General features: G+C 60.2%; 2 protein-coding genes across 5 annotated transcripts; one reads left to right on the top strand and one right to left on the bottom strand.

The window, feature by feature from the left end:
• Positions 1 to 370: 370 nt before the first annotated feature.
• Positions 371 to 7436, top strand: TMEM9 (transmembrane protein 9). 3 transcript variants are annotated; one of them, XM_027701901.1, is made up of 6 exons: positions 371 to 413; positions 2709 to 2810; positions 3229 to 3320; positions 3769 to 3877; positions 4696 to 4827; positions 6274 to 7436. In XM_027701901.1, the coding sequence occupies exons 2-6, from the start codon at positions 2718 to 2720 to the stop codon at positions 6421 to 6423; spliced, it is 576 nt and encodes a 191-aa protein (XP_027557702.1). In that variant the 5' UTR covers positions 371 to 413; positions 2709 to 2717; the 3' UTR covers positions 6424 to 7436. The 3 variants fall into 3 exon arrangements, with proteins under 3 accessions (XP_027557702.1, XP_027557704.1, XP_027557703.1); XM_027701903.1 differs by lacking the exon at positions 371 to 413 and adding an exon at positions 495 to 621; XM_027701902.1 differs by lacking the exon at positions 371 to 413 and adding an exon at positions 885 to 2275 and having other exon boundaries at positions 2317 to 2810.
• A 956-nt stretch (positions 7437 to 8392) lies between these two features.
• LOC113976576 (alpha-1,6-mannosyl-glycoprotein 4-beta-N-acetylglucosaminyltransferase-like) lies at positions 8393 to 15298 on the bottom strand. 2 transcript variants are annotated; one of them, XM_027701888.1, is made up of 4 exons: positions 14892 to 15298; positions 11036 to 11171; positions 10582 to 10729; positions 8393 to 9632 (listed from the first exon to the last, which is right to left on the bottom strand). In XM_027701888.1, the coding sequence occupies exons 2-4, from the start codon at positions 11144 to 11146 to the stop codon at positions 8488 to 8490; spliced, it is 1404 nt and encodes a 467-aa protein (XP_027557689.1). In that variant the 5' UTR covers positions 11147 to 11171; positions 14892 to 15298; the 3' UTR covers positions 8393 to 8487. The 2 variants fall into 2 exon arrangements, with proteins under 2 accessions (XP_027557689.1, XP_027557690.1); XM_027701889.1 differs by lacking the exon at positions 14892 to 15298 and having other exon boundaries at positions 11036 to 11203.
• Positions 15299 to 18049: the final 2751 nt, after the last annotated feature.

Here is an 18049-nt window from a genome sequence, read left to right as displayed (position 1 = left end):
GAGGGAACGAGGCTGTGAAGGAAAATGGGTCTTTGAGGGGAGAGCGAGGCTGTCCCTCGGCTCAACCCCAGAACGGGGCGGCCCAGCCCCACGACGGGAGCCCAGTGGGAGCTGCCCGCGCCACGTCCGCCGAACAACGCCCGGCCACGGCAATGCCGCCCGGGCACCCCTTGAGCCGCAACACTCCGCGCCCTCCCGCTCCCCCGTCCCCTCAGCTCTGCGGGGCGCGAATGGGGCGCGCACCCACCCTCAGCACCCGGCCCTGTCCTCTGCCTTCCTATTGGCCACGGGTGCTGCCTGTCACTGAGCGTCACTCGCGGCAGCCAATGGGCTCCCAGGGAGCGGGGCGGGGGCGGGGCTCGCAGGGCGGGGCCGGGGGCTGTGGCGGCGGCGCGGGCCCGTGTGAGGGGCAGGTACGGCCGGGGGGCCGCGGGGCCGCGCTCGGGCGGGCTGAGGGGCACCGGCCCCTCACGGCCCCGCTCCGCGTCACCCCCCGGGGCTGCGGGGCAGCTCGGTCAGGGGGGCGGCCTGGATCACCGCAGGCATCCCGGGAGGCCGGGCTGTGGGAGCCCCTGGAGGCTGAGCATCCGCGGGCCTTCGGCGGGAACTGAGGGGAACCCGGTCGGTGTCGGGGGTGGTTCGAGCACAGATGGTGCAAAAGGGGGTCGGATCCATCGCAGTCTTAGAAGGGCTCCGGTTGATTTTCACAGAATCATCCCAGAGTGGTTCGGGTTGGGAGGGACCCTAAAGCTCATCCAGTGCCACCCCCTGCCCTGGGCAGGGACCCTTCCATAGACCAAGTTGCTCCAAGCCCCGTCCAACCTGGCCCTGGACACTCCCAGGGATGGGGATGTTCAGGGTGAGGAGGTAACTGGGAGAAGGAGCACGGGGTGGGTGTGTGTGAGCATCATTCTAGGGGTTCATTCCTGGGGGCTGCCACGCTCAGTTACAGCCCCAGGACCTTCACCTTCACCTTAACCACCCATCTCCTTTTGGGCAGATCCTTTTGGACAGACGGCTGCTGTGGGCTGGGCTCATTGTCTGGAACACGGTAGCTTTAAGGCACGTGTGCACGTGCCCCTTTGCTGTCAGAGTCAGAAAGAACCACAGATAAATTATCCTTTGTGTGGCTGCGGGTGTTTTACAGTTCACGGTGGGTGGACTCTGTCCAGGTGCCATTCTGAGTTTTTATTTAGGGTAGAACAGATCACGTGTTTTCCCCTGCTTTTGTTAAAATGGCATTTATGAGTTGACCAGATGTTCTGAATTCAATTGAGAGGCTAAAACTCAATTGCAGGCACCCGCCCCACTGTTGAGTTAAAAATTCAAACCAAAGTGCAAACCCACGGACAGTGGGGGATGTGCAGCTCAGCTCAGTCCTGTTCCCCACATTTGTGATGAGGACCTGAACTCTGACATGCAGGGGAGTCTGCCAGGAAAGGACTACTGTTTGAGGAGATTGCTGAAACTCTGGTGCAAAGGGTTAATAAATCCTGGGCCGAGGAGATAGGACTGGAATGCATTTTGGTGGGTTTTGGCAGGCCAGCTTGTTACAAGTGGCTGGTGTTTTGTTTAGATAAAGAAGAAAGGAACGTGGTGTTGGTATTCCATTATGTGAGTTTATAATGTTGTTAAAGATAAAGCAAAGAATATTGCAGTGATGTAAATCCCAATGGAATCAACATCAGGTGATGGAGTAGAAGTACCTGGAGTGAGCTGTGGGATTAATGTGGAGCTGATTACTGAAGGTGTAAATTCCCTTCCCTGAGGAAAGCTCTGCTGAAGTGGCTTTTCTGAGCTGTCCCAAGGTCCCCAAGACCTGCTCCTCCTTTTCTGCCCCTGAGGGTGAACACCAGCCTAATCAAGGCCAGCTTGGCCTTGTGCAGAGAAATTAATATTCTTATGGACTTGTGCAAACACACATCTCTGGAACAACTTTATCCTTGCACATGGGGGCTGGAACAAGATGATCCTTAAGGTCCCTTCCAACCCAAACCATTCTGAGGTTCTGAATTTATCAAGCTGCCAGCTTGGAATAATTGTAAAATCAGGATTTTACTGAACAGGTATCTTGGGCTAAAGGAGGTTTAGGAATCAGTTTGGAATACTTAGGAATATTCCACCCCTTTCCCATGGCTTGTGGCTCATGACAGGCAAATACACTGGTTCCTTCAGCAGCAAAACTTTTGAGTATCAGAAGATGAGTGATTTAACTTTCATGACACAAAAGTTTATTTAACTTTATGACAGCAGTGAGGCCCCAGTGTGCTGCAAGGTCACTCTTGCTCCGTGGTTTTCCTGGTTTTGTATCTTTAGGTCACTCTTGCTCCGTGGTTTTCCTGCTTCTGTATTTTTTACTGAGCACAACTGTCAGCAGCAAAATACCTGTTGCAGGGCTCCACAGCAGTAAGAGAGGGGGTTTTGTGCAGGTCAAATTGTGAGGAAATCAGGGATGTTTTTGCAGGGCTGGGGTAGTTTGGATGTGTGTTTGTAGGGGGTGTGGAAGCTCTTCAGATAGGAGTGTTTTTTGGGATCTGTGTAAAGTGTTCCCAGGAGTTTCTGGCTGGCATCAGCTGTGATTCAGGGATAAAATCCTCCTTCCTGGGCAACACTGAGGCGAGTGGGCCAAAAAAAGAGCTCTGACTCCCTCGTTGTGGCTGCGTTCAGATGAGATCCTCCATCCTGGATGTGAGTTTTTGTTCCCTCAGGCTCCCACGATGTTTGCCCAGTGCTCCCGGAATTCCCTGAGCCCCGTGGTGCTGCTGGTGCTGCTGGGCTGCCTCCTGTGCCCCCCAGCACAGGCCAGCAAGGTGGGTGACAGCGTTGGGCACCGGGTGGGAGGGGCACAGCAGAGCCAGAATGGCAGAGGAGCAGCTGGGGATGTTTGCAAAGATAAGGAATGATTTGTGATGTGTTTACTGTGTAGGGCTGGGGCTGTGTGTGACAGTGGCCCCTGCCCTGCCTTCTGCTGGGCTTTGGAGTTTGCATTTTAAAATGTGTTTGAAAAGCACCTGGCTGGAGGTGCTGGACGTGGCCGAGGTGCTCTGGGCCATGTTAAACCTGGGAAGGTGCTGATGTCAAAGTGCAGGAAGAAGGGAAGTGGGGGGAGGTGTTCTCTGGGGTGGAGTGTTCTCTGTCCCAGAGGACGTTCAGCCTGTCCCCAGCCCGGGGTGGTGAGGGTGGCAGAACTGGGGGTTCCCTCCCTCACTGGCTCCTCTGCCCCCGCAGAGCTCCGAGGACATTCGCTGCAAGTGCATCTGCCCCCCGTACCGGAACATCAGCGGGCACATCTACAACAAGAATGTGTCCCAGAAGGACTGGTGAGTTGGGCTGGAAGCCTGAGGGCTCAGCCCATGAGAGCCACCAACGCTGCAGAGTTGGCAGCTGGTGCCAAGGCAGCGATTCCCTGCCTGTGTGTTTGCAGAGGGAGCTGTGGTAGGTGATGTTCAACCCAGGCCAGGGGCAGTTTTTAAACAGAAATTGAGGAATCTGGGATGATTTCTTAACCCATGGCTCTTGGCAGGTGTAAAGTGTACCCTCCAGTCCCCCTCACCTGGACAGGATCCCTGCAAAAGGCACTTGGACAGTCTGTCCCAGGACTTGCTGGAACTAGCTGAGCTGTGAGGGGAGCTCCTAAAACCAGATCGGCGTTATCAGCCTGCAGGGAAAGCTGGGACACACAAAAGTGTCACCCCAATGTCCTTCCACAGAGCACTGGTTTCACCTTCACCTTGTCCTGCTGCTGATGTTGGTTTGTTTGTGCTGCAGCAACTGCCTGCACGTGGTGGAGCCCATGCCAGTGCCTGGGAACGACGTGGAGGCCTATTGCCTGCTCTGCGAGTGCAAGTACGAGGAGCGCAGCACCACCACCATCAAGGTAAGGGCAGCTCTGTCCCCGGGCCTGGCTCCTTCTCCTGGCCAGGCCATGCCAGCCCAGGCACTGCTGCACTGCTGGGTTCCTGCAGAAGAGCCCAGAAAGAGCAAATCCAACTGTCACAGTGGGTACACTGTGGCAGTGCCAGGAGCTCACTCTCAACAGCTCCCTGGAAGGAGGTTGGAGCCAGGTGGGGATTGGACTCTGCACCCAGACAACCAGTGACAGGACAAGAGGACACAGTCTTAAGCTGCACCGGAGAGGTTTAGGTTGGACATTAGGAAGAAATTCTTCACAGAAAGGGTGATTACATATTGGAAAGGGCTGCCCAGGGAGGTGGTGGAGTCACTGTCCTTGGAGGTGTCCGAGGAATGACTGGACATGGCACTCAGTGCTCTGGGCTGGGTGACAAGGTGGGGATCGGTCACAGGTTGGACTTGATGATCTCAGAGGTCTTTTCTCACCTAACTGGCTCTGTGATTTCTGTGTCTGAGTCAGGAATGCTCCTGGCTGTGAGGAGCTGCAAGAAGAGTCTTCTTGCTGGGGATGTGTGACAGTGCCCAGCACCTCTGAGCAGGGACCCATCTCTTGGTGTCCTCTGACGTGCAGCACGTGCCCTGAGCTGGCCCAGTGAGGAGGGTCAGCACAGCCTGTGCAGTGACAGCACATCGGCAGCCCCTGGCAAGGGCAGGAGACCTTCCTGGGAGCAAAACGAGAACGAGAGAAGAGATCAAACACCAGAGGCAGCTGCAAAGGACCTTGTGACCTCTGTGGTGCTTCTTCCCCACGGTGCTGATCCTTTCCCATGTGCTCCTCTCCAGGTGATCATCATCATCTACCTGTCGGTGGTGGGGGCCCTGCTGCTCTACATGGCCTTCCTGGTGCTCGTGGACCCCCTGATCCGCAAGCCCGACCCCTACACCCACCCCCTGCACAACGAGGAGGAGAGCGAGGTGAGGCTGCGGGGGCACCGGGGGGGCTCTGCTCCTGGGGCAGACAGGGGACAGGAGAGTGGGGGACAGGGAAACAGTGACCTCCTGTCTGATCCAGGGAGGGACCAGCACTGCTGCTTTGGGGGCACCCACACAGGGGAACTCTTCGATCAGATCTGTGCAAGTCCTGCGGAAGCACAGGGAATAATCAAAGTTCTGACCTTAAAAGCTCCCCAAGTTCTACCCCTAACCCTGACCCTGTCCTCTGTGGCAGGGGGTGACGTTGTCCCAAGTGGCCTGACTTTGGTCTGTCTGTCCAGATGGAACCAAAACTCAAATGGATTCTATTTGTGCAGCGTCCCAGGTGGAGTCACTTGGTGCTGAGCTTCCAGGGAAGGATGGGCTTAAGTATTTGCTGGAACATCTTATAGACACGTCAAAGAGCAACCTCGAGGGGCTGTTTGACCCTGCTCTGGGGCTGGTCCCTCTTGTAGCCAGGCTGTTGGTCCTTGTGTTTCTGCCCAGAGCAGAATTTCATTCAAATCCCATCTTCCTGGGGGACACTGGCATACAAAGCTTGGTCAGAAAGATCAGGACTTAGCAGCAAAGAGACCCTCTGTGTCTCTCTCTCACACACACACACTTTGGGGGAGGACAAATTTCTTGCTGCATGAAATTCCTGCAATTTTAGCACTGGATCAGACTGTCCTGTTTATATTTTGTTTTAAGTATAAACTATTTGGCTCAATTCTTTCACACTGTGATCTGAGTGAGGAGTAGCTGCTCCAGTGTGCCCAGTCCCTCCATTACCACCCTCTGCTGAAAAAGGAGGTCCTGCAGGAGGAGATGAACTGTATCCTAGAATTGTGGGTTCGCTCCGTGCACCACAGCAACGATTCAGAGTTAGATCTGGGTGCACTCTGTAAATGGCTGGTGTCAGGTGAGGTTTATCTTAGTCCAGCGTGCTGGATTCATTCAGGTGCACTCTGTAAACACCTGGTGTCAGGTGAGGTTTATCTTAGTCCAGCATGCTGGCTTCATCCAGGTGCACTCTGTAAACACCTGGTGTTAGGTGAGGTTTATCTTAGTGCTGGGTTCTGGGACAGGCCTTGGTGCTCGTGTGCCACGACGGATGCCCATCCACAGCAGCAGTGTCTGGCTCAGTGTCAGGGGGTGCTGTGGTTCACTGTGGCTCCTTGCAGACCCCAAGCAGTGGATTTCCAGCAGAGCTTTAGACTTGGTGCAGTTCCTCTCCTGGGGTCTTTTATTTGGGTGGTCCAAATAAAGCAAGGTCCAAATGAGCAAGGAGCTGGGGAGCTGGTGTGGAGGAGCTCTGGAAAGGTGGTTCTTCCTCAGGACAGCTCAAGCCTTGAGTTGCTCTTTCAGTTGTGTTTTCTCCCTGAGCCAGCTGCCTCCCTCTCCCGGGCTGGGCATTCCCAGCTTCCCACACTGCTCCTTTCCCTGCAGGACACTCGCTCCTTGGCCGCAGTGCCCACCCCGGCCGGAGCCAGAGCCAACACGGTGCTGGAGCGCGTGGAGGGGGCCCAGCAGCGCTGGAAGAGGCAGGTGCAGGAGCAGAGGAAGACGGTGTTTGACCGGCACAAGATGCTGAGTTAGATCCCCGTGGGCCCTCGGCATCGCTTCCCAGGACACGGGGCAGCTCCTGGAGCAGCCGCACAGGGATCACCGTCGGGACACCGCGGTGTTGGACTGAAAGCTCGAACCCTTCCCTGATTCACTGTCTCCATCAGCCCCAAATGCCTCCCCTGGTTCTGCCCCCTGCCCTTCCCCTCGCAGAGCCCAGAGGCTCCTTCCCCTGCCCGGCTGATCCTGGGGCTGCGTGAGGAAGCCCCGGACTCCTGGGGCTCCATCAGCCCCCCCACATCAGACAGGGATCTCAGCACGGAGCGCTGGGAGCTGGCTGAGTCTTCCTCAGATACAAACAGTGGGGTAATTTTGATGTGGGATAAATTATGTGATGCTCCTCCAGGATGAAGCAGCCACCTCTTCCTCCTCTTCCTCCGGCGTGCACTGATGTTAACTGGGCATTGTGGTGCACGTGTGCAGCACTGGGAGGGAGAGGAGGGGGTTCCTGCCAGCTGCTGCTTCCCCTTATCCTGGTGTAAATGGAGAGATTTCCACACCCCAGTGAAGTCTGTCCAGGTTTACACGGGCACAAGCGAGGCTGCAGCTTGTTTCTGTGCAGGTGAACATCACCAACCCAATTAGTACCTGCACCAGGAGGAGTCCAGCAGGTGAAACCAGCTGATTTACATTTATATCTTTTCATTCTTTAGCAGTGGGTAAAAACCTCCCGGGGAGAAACCTTTCCGTTTGTGCCCATGCTGGTGACCCTTGGTGCTCTCCCAGTGAGGGCAGAGCATTTGTGTCCAAGAGAACCAGGGCAAAGGCTCTCCTGGAGCACTGGAAACACTTGTCTGGGCCTTGGGGCCCTGGGGAGGGGACACTTGTGCGACTCAAAGCACTCTGAGAGCTCTGGCCGGACTTGGGCTGTGTGGAGGAAACCAAAGTGATTCTGTGATGTGCACACTGAGAACATTTGGAATGTCAGGAGGTGCTGGAGTTCATCGTGTAGCATCTCTCTATTAAATGCAGACTAAGATCCACTACCTGGGTGGCTTTTTTTCAGGGAAAAAGTCCCCTCATGCCAGGTCTGGGGCTCTCCAGTGCCTTACAGTGCCTGGCAGGTGAGTTGATGCCACTCGAGCCAGAGCTGTGGTTATGGCACCCGGGTGTTTGGGCACTGCAGGTGTGTCCCTGGGTTGGAAAAGACCCTCTGAGATCATCCATTCCACTCTGTGACCACGATGATGACCCTGCCAGACAAACCCAAACAGAAGCTTCTGGGGGCCTGTGTGTTCCCCAGTTGCCCTCCAGCCCTTCACTGGGCTGAAAAGGACCCTGAGTTCCACGTTATCCTGAGGTCACATTTTCCTTGACCCGTCCTTGTTCCCTGGAGCTCAGTTCTGGACCTTTCTCCCCCTTGTAGAAACCCCATCTTGCTTGTCCTTCCCTCCAGGTGGGAATCCCTCATTGACACAGGGTGTGGTCCCTGGGAACTGATTTCTTTCCTCCCTCGAGGGGGAACAAGCAGCCGGTGAGAGGCTGAGCCGGCACGATGGGTCCATCTGGTGGCCACCGCCCACCTCGGTCAGCACCGGGACCTGGGTGGTCACCAGTCAGGGGGTTTGGTGAGCAGCAGCCCCAGACTTTCCATGACCCCTCCCAGGAGCAGCTCGGAAATGGGATAGGAGGGGAGGAAAGAATGCAGTTAGCAATCAGGAGCTTGGGTGAGTTAGAAAACTTAGGGAAGGGACGATGTGGAGAGGCTGCAAAAAGTGCCAATGCCTGATTAATTACTTGATTTGTTAATTAATTGATCAGCTTCGTCCTGTACATCATCCTCCCTGGGAGGAAATGTTTTCTACTGCCCAGCCTCTTCCCCTCCCTGTACCCCCTCCGTTGCTCGCTGGGGCATCCCCCGAGTGGGCACATCCTGGTGGGCCCTGCTCCTGGCCCCGTCCACATCCCACAGCAGTGCTTCCCATCCCTTGGCAGATGCCAGCAGGAGTCAATAATTTAATTCCTTATCAAAAAACGGGAACGAGAAAAATAAAGGACCTCTTGGAACAAAACCCAGCTGTGCCCTGACGGCCGTGCTCAGGTGCCCGCCGCGGTCCAGATGTCGATGCTCTGGATGATGAGCCACTCGCTCTGGGCCCGGGTTACCCGGATCCTCACACACTCCACGGGGCCGGGGAAGCCCCTCTCCAGCCCCCGCCGGTCCACGGTGCCCTTCTGGAAGGTTCCCACCGGGATGTAGGTGGAGCAGTCCCGGCCGTCGCGGCGGCGGTGCCGGCCCAGCTCCAGCACACCCGCGCGCAGGAAGTCGCCGCGGCGCTCCCGGGAGCCCGTGAGCACCCGCACGCGGCTGACGAGGGCCGGCTGCCGGAACACCACGGAGAAGACGCTGCCGGCTGCCGGGTCCTTCCCCCAGAAATAGCCCTCTGCCAAGCTGTAGGCCTTGAGGGGCTCGTAGTGCTCGAAGACGGCCATGCTGGTGTACAGGGACGCCGGAGGGTTGTCCGGAAGGTCCAAGGCGTCGGCCTGGAAATCGTCGTCCTCCAGCCGGTTGACGGTGCCCTGGAAGGAGGAGTAGAGGCCCATGTGCTGGAAGAGGGACGGCTTGAAGCGGATGACGTCCTTCTGGGCGAGCAGGTGGCGGAAGTGCACGAGCAGCCAGTCACAGGGCATCTCCTGGTAGAAGAGGAGGAGGAAGCGAGCCAGGCGAGGGAGGTCGCTGGAGCGGTAGAGCTTCCCGATGTAGCCCAGCTTGGAGAACTCCAGGGTGGCCCAGTTGGAGCCCTCGTGGGAGGCCAGAGCCTTGCGGATGGCTGTCAGGAAGGAGCGGGCACACCACACGTCGTCCTCGATCATCAGGTAGTAGGAGGAGAGGTTGGCGGCGAAGGCGAGCAGGAAGGCGTAGTCCACGTTCTGCTTGGAGCGGAACCTCACCCGCTCCTCGGGGTCGTTGAAGTTCCTCTTGAGCCCTTCCAGGGTGGGGTAGAGCTCGTGGGGGGCGTGGATGAGCAGCAGCCGGCCCAGGAGGATGTGGCGAGCGAACTTCTGGGCGATGCCGAGGGCGACGCGCGCGTTCCAGCCGGGATCGGCGTCGGCCAGGTGCACCACCACCACCACCTCCCGCAGCTCCTCCTCCGTGCACTGGCTGAACAGGGACTGCAGCGTGGCCGGCAGGTAGAAGCCGCGCGGCCGCCGCACCGATGCCAATCCCACCGCCAGGAATTCTGCACGGCAAAGGAAAGGCGTGACCTGGGATGCACCGTGGGGAGGTTCTTCCCTGCAGGCCACAAGGAGGGGGCTCCAAAAAGCTCTTCCCGTGGCCATCCCGCACCGTTAATGCTGTTTATAACCCCGTGTCCAAGGTGGAGGGTCCTTTCTGAGCTGAAGCCCCCACAGTGCCCCAGAAGGGGCCCAAATGTCAGGGAGAGGATGGGATGAGGCAGCAGGAGCTCCTCTGAAGGAGAAATACTTGGGAAAAACACCTTTAAAAAGCCAAACCTGGAGAAGTAACAGCACAGAGTCTACAGGGCAGGAATGGCTCGTTGGCTTGGCTGCACATCCTGGAAGTGTGCCCTGCCCTGAACCTCGTGGAGATGCCCCACACTGGATGAGACATCAGTGCTGCCCTCCCCACGGCCCAGCAGGGGTTCAGCTTCTCCTGCTGCTGCTCCGTGCAGCACCATCCACGGGCTGGTTCCAGCACAGCCTCGTGTGGGGCTGCCCTGAGCTCCCTCCCCTGGGGTTTGCGTGGGAGCTGCTTTCAGTGCCCCTGCCCAAGAGCCTGGCCCACATCTCCCACCCTGGGTGGGTGTCCCCATGGTCCAGCTCCCCCACCTCCACAAGAACCTCAACCCCAGGGAGGGGGGATCCCAGCCACCCTTCCCACAGAGGTCTGGGAAACCCAAAACGCCTGCGGTCACCCCAGTGCTGAGCAGTAGAAACATGGACCACACTTGGAGCACGTGGACCTTCCCCCACGCCTGCAGCCCCCAGAGTGGTGTTGGCAGATCCCCAGAGCCCCCCTGGGGTGTTGGCAGGTCCCCCACTCCGACAGGGTGGACACGGCCCCTCCCTGCCCCGGCAGCAGCAGTGATGGGTCTGTGCTGGGACAGATGTGCTGGGACAGACGTGCAGACCCAGAGCCCTGCTCGGGCTGGGCTCCCAACCACTCACTTTTCCGGGGTGCCAGGGAACCAGCCAGGACACGGTAGGAGACGTTGTGGAGCAGGGAGAGCTCGTCCATGTCCCTGAGGATGCGCTGGGCTCCGTCCGGCTGCAGCAGCTGCAGGATCATGTCGGGGGTCAGGCCCCTCAGATCCACCTGGGTGGGAGCCACAGGGAGCCAGGTCAGAGCCCGGAGCACCACGGACACACGGGAGCAAGGGGGAACGACAGCAGGGGTCCCAGAAGTGAGGGGGAACCCCTGTCCTGCCCTCCGAGCTCCTGGATCCAGGGAGGCCCCACTGCCCAGGGCAACTCCAGGGAGAGGAGAAGGCAGAGCTGAGGTCTGGGGGTGACGTGGTGCAGGGAAGGGAGCAGAGCTGGGGTTGGGGTCCACGTGGGGCAGGAAAGGACGGAGGATGCTCCAGTGGCCACTCCAGAGGGACATCAGTGGTTGGGAACTCACCTCCAGGGGATCCTGTTCCTGCTGGCTGCCCCCATGGAGGAGGAGGAGGAGGAGGAGGACGAAGGAGGCTGCGAGCACGGCGGTGAGGCAGCGCTTCAGGGAGCATCGCATCGCACTGGGCTGGCACTGCCGAGGGCTGTGGAGGAAGGGGCACGTCAGGGAATAGCCAAGGAAAACCCCCATCCCCTGGATGGGACCCTGGGGCAGCACCTGGATGAAGCCCTGGGACTGAGCCCTCTGCCCAGAGCACCCAGGGCTGCACACCCAGGGGCAGCCACGGGGCATCGGGGGGCACTTGTGCACGATCCCCTTCAGGCAGGTGGGGCAGGACACCCCAACTCAGCCAGGAAAACAATCAGCCAGGTACAAAATCCACCCCCCAGCCCAGCCCCACAACAGCCAGGCTGCCCTCAGACACCCCCTCAGCACCCCCAGAGCTGGAGGCAGAAGAAATGCAGGTGCCACGTGCCTTGGGGAGGCTTTTGGGTCATGGGGACACCCGTGGAGCAGCCACCAACACCTCGGGACCTGGCACTGCACCCTGGGAAACACTTGGGTCCCAAATGAGCCCGGGCTGCTCTTCCAGCACCACGAGGGTGAAGCAGCTCCCCCAGCCCCTCCTGCCCGTCCTGCTCCCCTCCTGCCTCCAGGCAGGCCCTGTCCCAGCCACATCCCCTGCTTGGAAGAACAAGAAAGGTGTCCCTGAGGGCACAGTGTCACCTTCAGGAAGTCATGGTGCCCTTGAGATATTTTACCCTGTGGCAGAGGCGTGGCAGGAGCCTAAAAGACTCCTGTGTTTGCCTGGTGATTTTCCAGTTTAAATATGACTGGGGCTGCCCTGGAACAGGAGAAGCTGGAGACCAACCCAGTGCCCGTCCTGGCAGGGCAGACACACTCAGCCCCGTCCAAACCGCTCACAGCACCTCAGTTTGTCTTGGTCAAAAGCATCTTTGAGTGCAAACGTGGAGGAAAAACCCTCCTAAACCTTCCCAAACCAAGGCTGGGCTTCCCAGGACTTCTCCCTAAACACCTCCCTGCATCCACTGGGATGCTCCCAGCCCACCCACAGGCCCCAGGCGGCAACACAGCACCTCTCTGGCACTGCCCCAGCATGTGCTGGGCTTATTTTAGGAGAACCCCCCCCGGTTTTCCTGCCCAGGAGTCCTCTGGGGGGTTGTCAGCACCCCGCCAGGCTGGTGCCAAGCAGGTGCCCCCATTGCCACAGGCAGCCTGTCCTTGTGCCACTGCCCTCATCCGCCTGGGAACATGGAGATGAATCTTTGGAGCCAGGGAGCCGCTCCCCCAGGGAGCAGCACAGCCCAGCCCGGCCGGGAGAGCAGAGGAGTCTCCTCCCCTGGGCTGGAACCCGGCTGGGGGCGAGCTTTTGGGAGCACTCGGAGGAACAACGAGCTCCTGGAGCTGCTTAAAACCTCTGTCCAGAGAGAGGGGAGCAAAACCTCTCCTTCCCCCCCCCAGTTCTGGGCCATGGGGAGCTCACCAGTTTCTGGGGGAGCAGCGTTAGGGACCCAGCTGAGCCGTGGGGACATCACTCCCTGCAGCCACCCTGGAGGTAGATTTCCAAGCCTGGACCCCTGGGATCTGAGCTGGGAAGGGCAGGGCTTGGTGGGCAGCACGGGCTGGGCGCTCGGTTACTCTGGGTGGCCAAAGGTTCTTCTGGCTGCTGGGGAGTGTCTGGCTGCCAAAGGCCCATCCTGGATGGAAAACATGGTGCTGCTCAGCACCTCCAGCTCCCACAGGCAGCAGCTCCCTCCGAGGGAGCCCATGGGGAACAGGGGTCGCAGGCAGCTCTGGCAGGGCAGGTTTAACAGAGGCAGGTAACGAACGCTGCCCCATAATTAGCCCCCTAATTGGGCTTTGGATTTTTGCCCCCATGGAGACACAAAGCAGCCCGCCTGGATGGAACAGCCAGGACACACCCACTGGGCGGGGGGGACTCCAGGGAGCATCTCTGTCCCTGCTCCTGTCCCAGCACCTCAGGCACCTTCCCCACAGCTCAGCACCCCACTGGGGACGTCCCCAGAAGCCACCCCACTGTGGGGACACTGGCCAGGAGGAGCTGGCTGCTGAGAGCCGCTCCCTGGAGCCAAACTCCTCTGCCGGGAGACTCCGGAGCCAAACGGGCCGTGTGCCGGAGCAGCCGTGATCGGTCCAGGGAGAGGGGAAGGGACTGAGGGCACACGAGGCTGTGAGGAAGGGCCGGATGATCCCGTGGGCAGGCGGCTCCAGCTGCTTCCGCTGGCACTGGGAGAGCAGGGCTGGTTGCACAGGGAGGAGGGAACAGCCAGGGCTCCCTGCCCCTCTGCCAGCAGCGCCTTTCCACGCCGGGGGAAACTGAGGCACGGAGAAAGCAGAAAGGATAAAGGCTGCATCACCCAGAGGGATGAACGCCAGGTCTCCTGCGGCACAGGTCAGCGCCCCTCCCCACCGCCCTGGGAGGGTCCCCGGGATGGAGAGGGACGGGAGGAACCCAGAGCCAGAAGTCGAGCTGGGGGGGGACACGGCAAATTGGGGCAGCACAATGTCCGCGATGGGCAAATCGCCATCTGGGGCTCCTGGGAGCCAGCCCGGGGTCCAGCCCCACAGGCTGCGGGTGTCTCTGCTCCAAGGGTGGTCCCACGGGAAGGAAGGAGGGGAAGTGCCGTGTGTCGGTAGCACACGGCTCCGGGAGCCAAAGCTTTTGGTCAGCACAGGTGTCCCCCAGCCCCCCAGCACAGGTGAGGGGTCACCTGGCTCCTCTCTGACAGCACAAGGACCCCGAGCCCACCACCCTGCCCTCACCCCCCCGGCAGCCCCTCCCGTGCCCCCCGAGCTGGCTCCTGCCCAGAACCGCTCCGGACGTGCCCCCCGAGGCGGCAGAGACTCACGGAGGGGCGGCGGCCGGGCAGGACGGGCGGCAGCCTCGCCGCCTCGGCGGTGCTCGGCCCTGGCAACTTCCCCGGGCTGGCCAGACTCTGGAGCCTCGCTCGGCAAAGCCCCACCCCGAGCCCTCGCCTGCCTCCCGCAGAGGAGGAGCGTCGGCTGGAGCCTCTGCCCCGGGAGCCTCGGGAACCGGCCGGGCCGGGGGGGACCCCGGGGGGGACCCCAGGAATGGCAGCAGCCTCAGGATGGGCATCCCACCACGGCACCGGCTGTATCCCACCATCCCCATCTCCGCTGGCAGCATCAATCCCCCCCCGAGGGCTCTTGCCAAGCCTCAGCATCCCAAACTCCAGCTCAGAGCTTGCCACTTTGGTGGCACTGAGGGGAGAGCACGCTGTACATGGAGCAGGGGCCTGCACACGGAGCTGGCACGGCTCTCTGCCCGTTTGTGTTCCAGCTCCTGGGCTGAGGTGGCAAAAACCTCTGGGGCTGCTGAGCCAGAACTGAACCCCTGGCACCCCGGGGCAGAGCTGGCTGCCTGGATCCCAGCCAGGATGCACCCCAGGGACACCACAGCTGCCCCACACAGCCCAGGGACACCACGGCTGCCCCACACAGCCCAGGGACACCACGGCTTCCCCATCCAGCCCAGGTCCCCCCGGAGCACTGGGCATCACGGCTGGGCTGGGACTGAACCCCCTGTAATCCCCAGGAGCCAAGGTGAGGGCCCTTCCACGGCCCAGTTTGTTCCCAGCTTCTCCACCCTCCAAGCTTTGTCTCCCACTGTTTCCCTTCTCTGGATCCACAGCAGGAACATGGCTCTGGAGCCCGATGGCATCACTTGTCCCCGGGGTCAGAACCAGCCCAGCTCCTTCCAACACAGCCACTCACCCACAGCACCCAAACCCAGAGGAAGACCCTTCCCTCCCCCCAGTCCCACCCTCCCCATTTATTCCCACAGAGACCTGGATCCCACCTACCTTCTCTCCTTGCTGGCCTGGACCTCTCCTACATGAAGGAAGGCCCCACGTCTCTTCCAAGGCTCCGTCTTCTACAGATCCCCCGTGGTGACTTCCAGTCCTGGATCCTCACATGGGAATGGTGCCTGGGGCTCGTGTGCCAGGACAGAGGTGGCACAGGGCAGGAAGCGGGTGATGGCACTGGGAAGGAGAGGGAGGAACGTCCGCAGGCTCCTGGATCCGCTTCCCCCCGGTTGGTTTTTAAATCCTCACGCTCCCATCGTGGGATGCCAGCGGCTCTGTCCCCGGGGAGGGCTCGGTGGGGTCACCCCACCTGCCCTGGAGCAAGGGCAGCCCGGAATTCCCACCAGGGCAGGGGCTGGGAGGTGCCAGGAGGGCCCAGGGAGCCGGTTTGGTGCCACCAGCAGAGGTTTATGTTCAGTGCCCTGGGGAGGAAGGGCCGTGGGACTCAGTGGCTCCTGGGAGGCGTCACAAGGGCAGCAGCCGCGGGAGGGGGAGGGCTTTTGTCACCACAGGTGTCCCATGACCCCCATCCCTGCAGGAAACAACAGGGCTGGGTCCTTCCTGTCCTTGTGGGAAGGAAGGGGAGGGTGGTGGGGCCAGCACGGCCCTGGGGTCCCGTCCCCAGCACAGCCCTGGGTCCCCAGCACAGCCCCGGGTCCCCAAAACAGCCCTGGGGTCCCCAAAACAGCCCTGGGGTCCCCAAAACAGCCCTGAGTCCCCAACACAGCCCTGGGTCCCTGACACAGCCCTGGGGTCCCCAATGCTCATGGGTGCCACAGGCCCCTGCCATAGGAACATGGGGAACACCCAGCTCTGCAGCAGAGCCACCAAACCCCTCTTTGGTCCCCACATGCCACCTCAGGGTGCAGTGCTAGGGCAGGATTTGACCCTCTCCAGGCACACCCATCCTGCCTGGAGCAGCAGAGGAATGCCCAGCCAGGACACAGCCCCCAGTGCCCAGGCAGGGTGCTCCTGGGTCCTCTTGCCCTCCAAAAGGTCCCCCAAGCCCAGCCTGAGCCAGTCACCCCCCTGTGCTATGGGACAAGCCCCTAACGGTGTTTGGGGTGCTAGAAAAGGGCTCTTCCACCCATCTCTCCTATGAGGGGCACAGCACAACCCCAGCACCCGGGCACAACAGGGCCCAGCACCCAGAGCCACTCCCAAACCTCCCACTGGCCCAAAACCCAAACATGCTCTGCTCACCAAAATATTTGCCCTGGGGGAACAGGGAGGTGGCTGAAATGAGGCTAAAAGGCACATTTTTGCTTGTTTTTGGAACAAGCTGGAGAATCAAAGAGAAGCCCCAGGTGCAGAGGCTGTGGCTGTGCAGGCTGTGCACGGCCCAGCTCAGGGGGCCAGGGAGGACCAGTTCCCCCAGTTCCCCCAGTTGGGGCTGGAGCAGAGCACTGGGGTGGGACAGGCACGAGGGGACCCACGGCAGGGCCCAGCCACCTCCCCCAGGCACCCAGCCCTCAGCTCACCTGGCTCAGCTCCTGTTGGACACCAGATCCCTGAGCAGGAGGGCAGCAGGGGGAGGCCAAGCCTCCGTGTGTCCCCTGGGACAGCAGAGAGCCAGGCCGGATCCATTACAGCCCTTCCATTATTCAGGAGCCCAGGCAGGACAAAGGGGAGGTACAACAGGGGGAGGGAGAGGACTGGGGCTCCACTCCCCACGGTGCTGATGTGGGGCTCCATTTGCACCCCACCAGGGACCCCTCTGAGCCACATCCTGCAGAAAGGGCTGTCACACCAAACCACAGCCTCGCTGAAACCCACCCCTGGAGAGCACCAGACTGGAGGGTTTCGGCAAGCAGGCTCTGAGAGAGGCTGGGCCTGTGAGCCAGGGGTGGAAAGCCCCTGCTCAGGGCTGAGGTCTGGCCAAGTGGTGCTCACGTCATTGAGCAAATCTCAGCACCAGCGTCAGGTTCTGCTGCCATGGGTAAGGCAGGAAGGGGAACAGCCACAACCTGCAGAAATACACGTAGGCAAGCAGAGCCCAACCTCCACAGCACCCCTGCCACCTCCACAGCACCCCTGCCACCTCCACAGCCTCCCCACATGGACCAGCACGGGTCCCTGATCCCTGCCAGCCCCGCTGACCAGCACCGCAGTCACCGGAAGGTTTGTACAGGAGAAGAGTGAAAATCCTTCTTCCACATTTTATACATTTCAGCCTAGAAAAAGGCTGGTGTGGGAGAGACACCTCTGTCTGTATTTAAATAGCTGTATTTGGATCCAGCAAGTCTGTTGGTAGCAGGAAACATCCCGTCCACCTGCTTCCTGCTGTCCCAGCCAGCGCCACCGCTCTGGCTGCTCCGCCCGGGATCGGCCCCGGGATTTACTCTGGGGTGGGTGCTGCTGGGTGGCCCTGCCCCAGCACACTGAGCACGCCCTGGGCATGCCATACTCCTGGTTAGAACATATCCCTGCTCTCACAGATGGCAGGAACAGCCAGTCCCGGGATCTGTTCTGTATTTCGTCACAGAAGCAAGAACAAAGCCCGGGCTGCCGTTCCCATCCCCGCTCAGCCAGGGCAGCTCTCCGGGGTGAGGGCAGAGCTTTACACAGCCTGATCTGGGAACCAAACACCTCTGCTCCCACCCTCCAGACCCTGCACAAGCAGCAATCACCAGGCATCACCCTGCAAAACCGAGTTTCCAGGGAATGCAGCACAAAACACCTGGAGGCAGAGTCCAGAACTCTTTGCTCCCTCCAAGACAACCGGGAACTGTGCAGCCTCCCCACATTTCACTCCCTGACCTCCACCCCCGAACACTTGTCCCAGAGCTCAGGGGCATTTAACCCCACGGCAAAACAGAAGATTGTTGTCCCCCATTGCCCTTGAGCAGCTCCCTCCTGGCACGGGGATGGAGCCCTGCACAGCTGCAGGGCACTGCCCCGCTGTCCTGCCCTCCTGCCCCACAGCACAGCCCCTGCTCTGCTGCCAGGGCAGGTCAGGATCACAGGCACAGCACGGTTCTCTTACCCTGCACCTCTACTCCGACCAATCTAGTTCCCAAACTCACCTGCTGGGCATCCCCAGGTGTTGAGCAGCAGTGAGGAGGGGACTGTGAGGCAGGAGCTGTCCCAAAGTGTGTGTTTGAAGTCAACAGCAAGAGCCTCTAAGGCAGATCCCAGTCTGGGGCAGATG

The sequence above is a fragment of the Neopelma chrysocephalum genome, unplaced genomic scaffold (genome assembly GCF_003984885.1).
Source record: "Neopelma chrysocephalum unplaced genomic scaffold, ASM398488v2 Primary Assembly neopelma1_172, whole genome shotgun sequence".
In the NCBI taxonomy this organism is placed as follows: domain Eukaryota; kingdom Metazoa; phylum Chordata; class Aves; order Passeriformes; family Pipridae; genus Neopelma; species Neopelma chrysocephalum.
This window is presented reverse-complemented; position numbering and strand designations above follow the sequence as displayed.

Coding starts and splice junctions, on each gene's coding strand:
- TMEM9 (XM_027701901.1), top strand. CDS start 2,718: ATGTTTGCCCAGTGCTCCCGGAATTCCCTGAGCCCCGTGGTGCTGCTG. Junction 3,321..3,768: donor AATGTGTCCCAGAAGGACTG/GTGAGTTGGGCT, acceptor TTTGTGCTGCAG/CAACTGCCTGCACGTGGTGG. Junction 3,878..4,695: donor GCAGCACCACCACCATCAAG/GTAAGGGCAGCT, acceptor GCTCCTCTCCAG/GTGATCATCATCATCTACCT.
- LOC113976576 (XM_027701888.1), bottom strand. CDS start 11,146: ATGCGATGCTCCCTGAAGCGCTGCCTCACCGCCGTGCTCGCAGCCTCC. Junction 10,730..11,035: donor AGGAACAGGATCCCCTGGAG/GTGAGTTCCCAA, acceptor GCTCCCACCCAG/GTGGATCTGAGGGGCCTGAC. Junction 9,633..10,581: donor TTCCCTGGCACCCCGGAAAA/GTGAGTGGTTGG, acceptor TTTGCCGTGCAG/AATTCCTGGCGGTGGGATTG.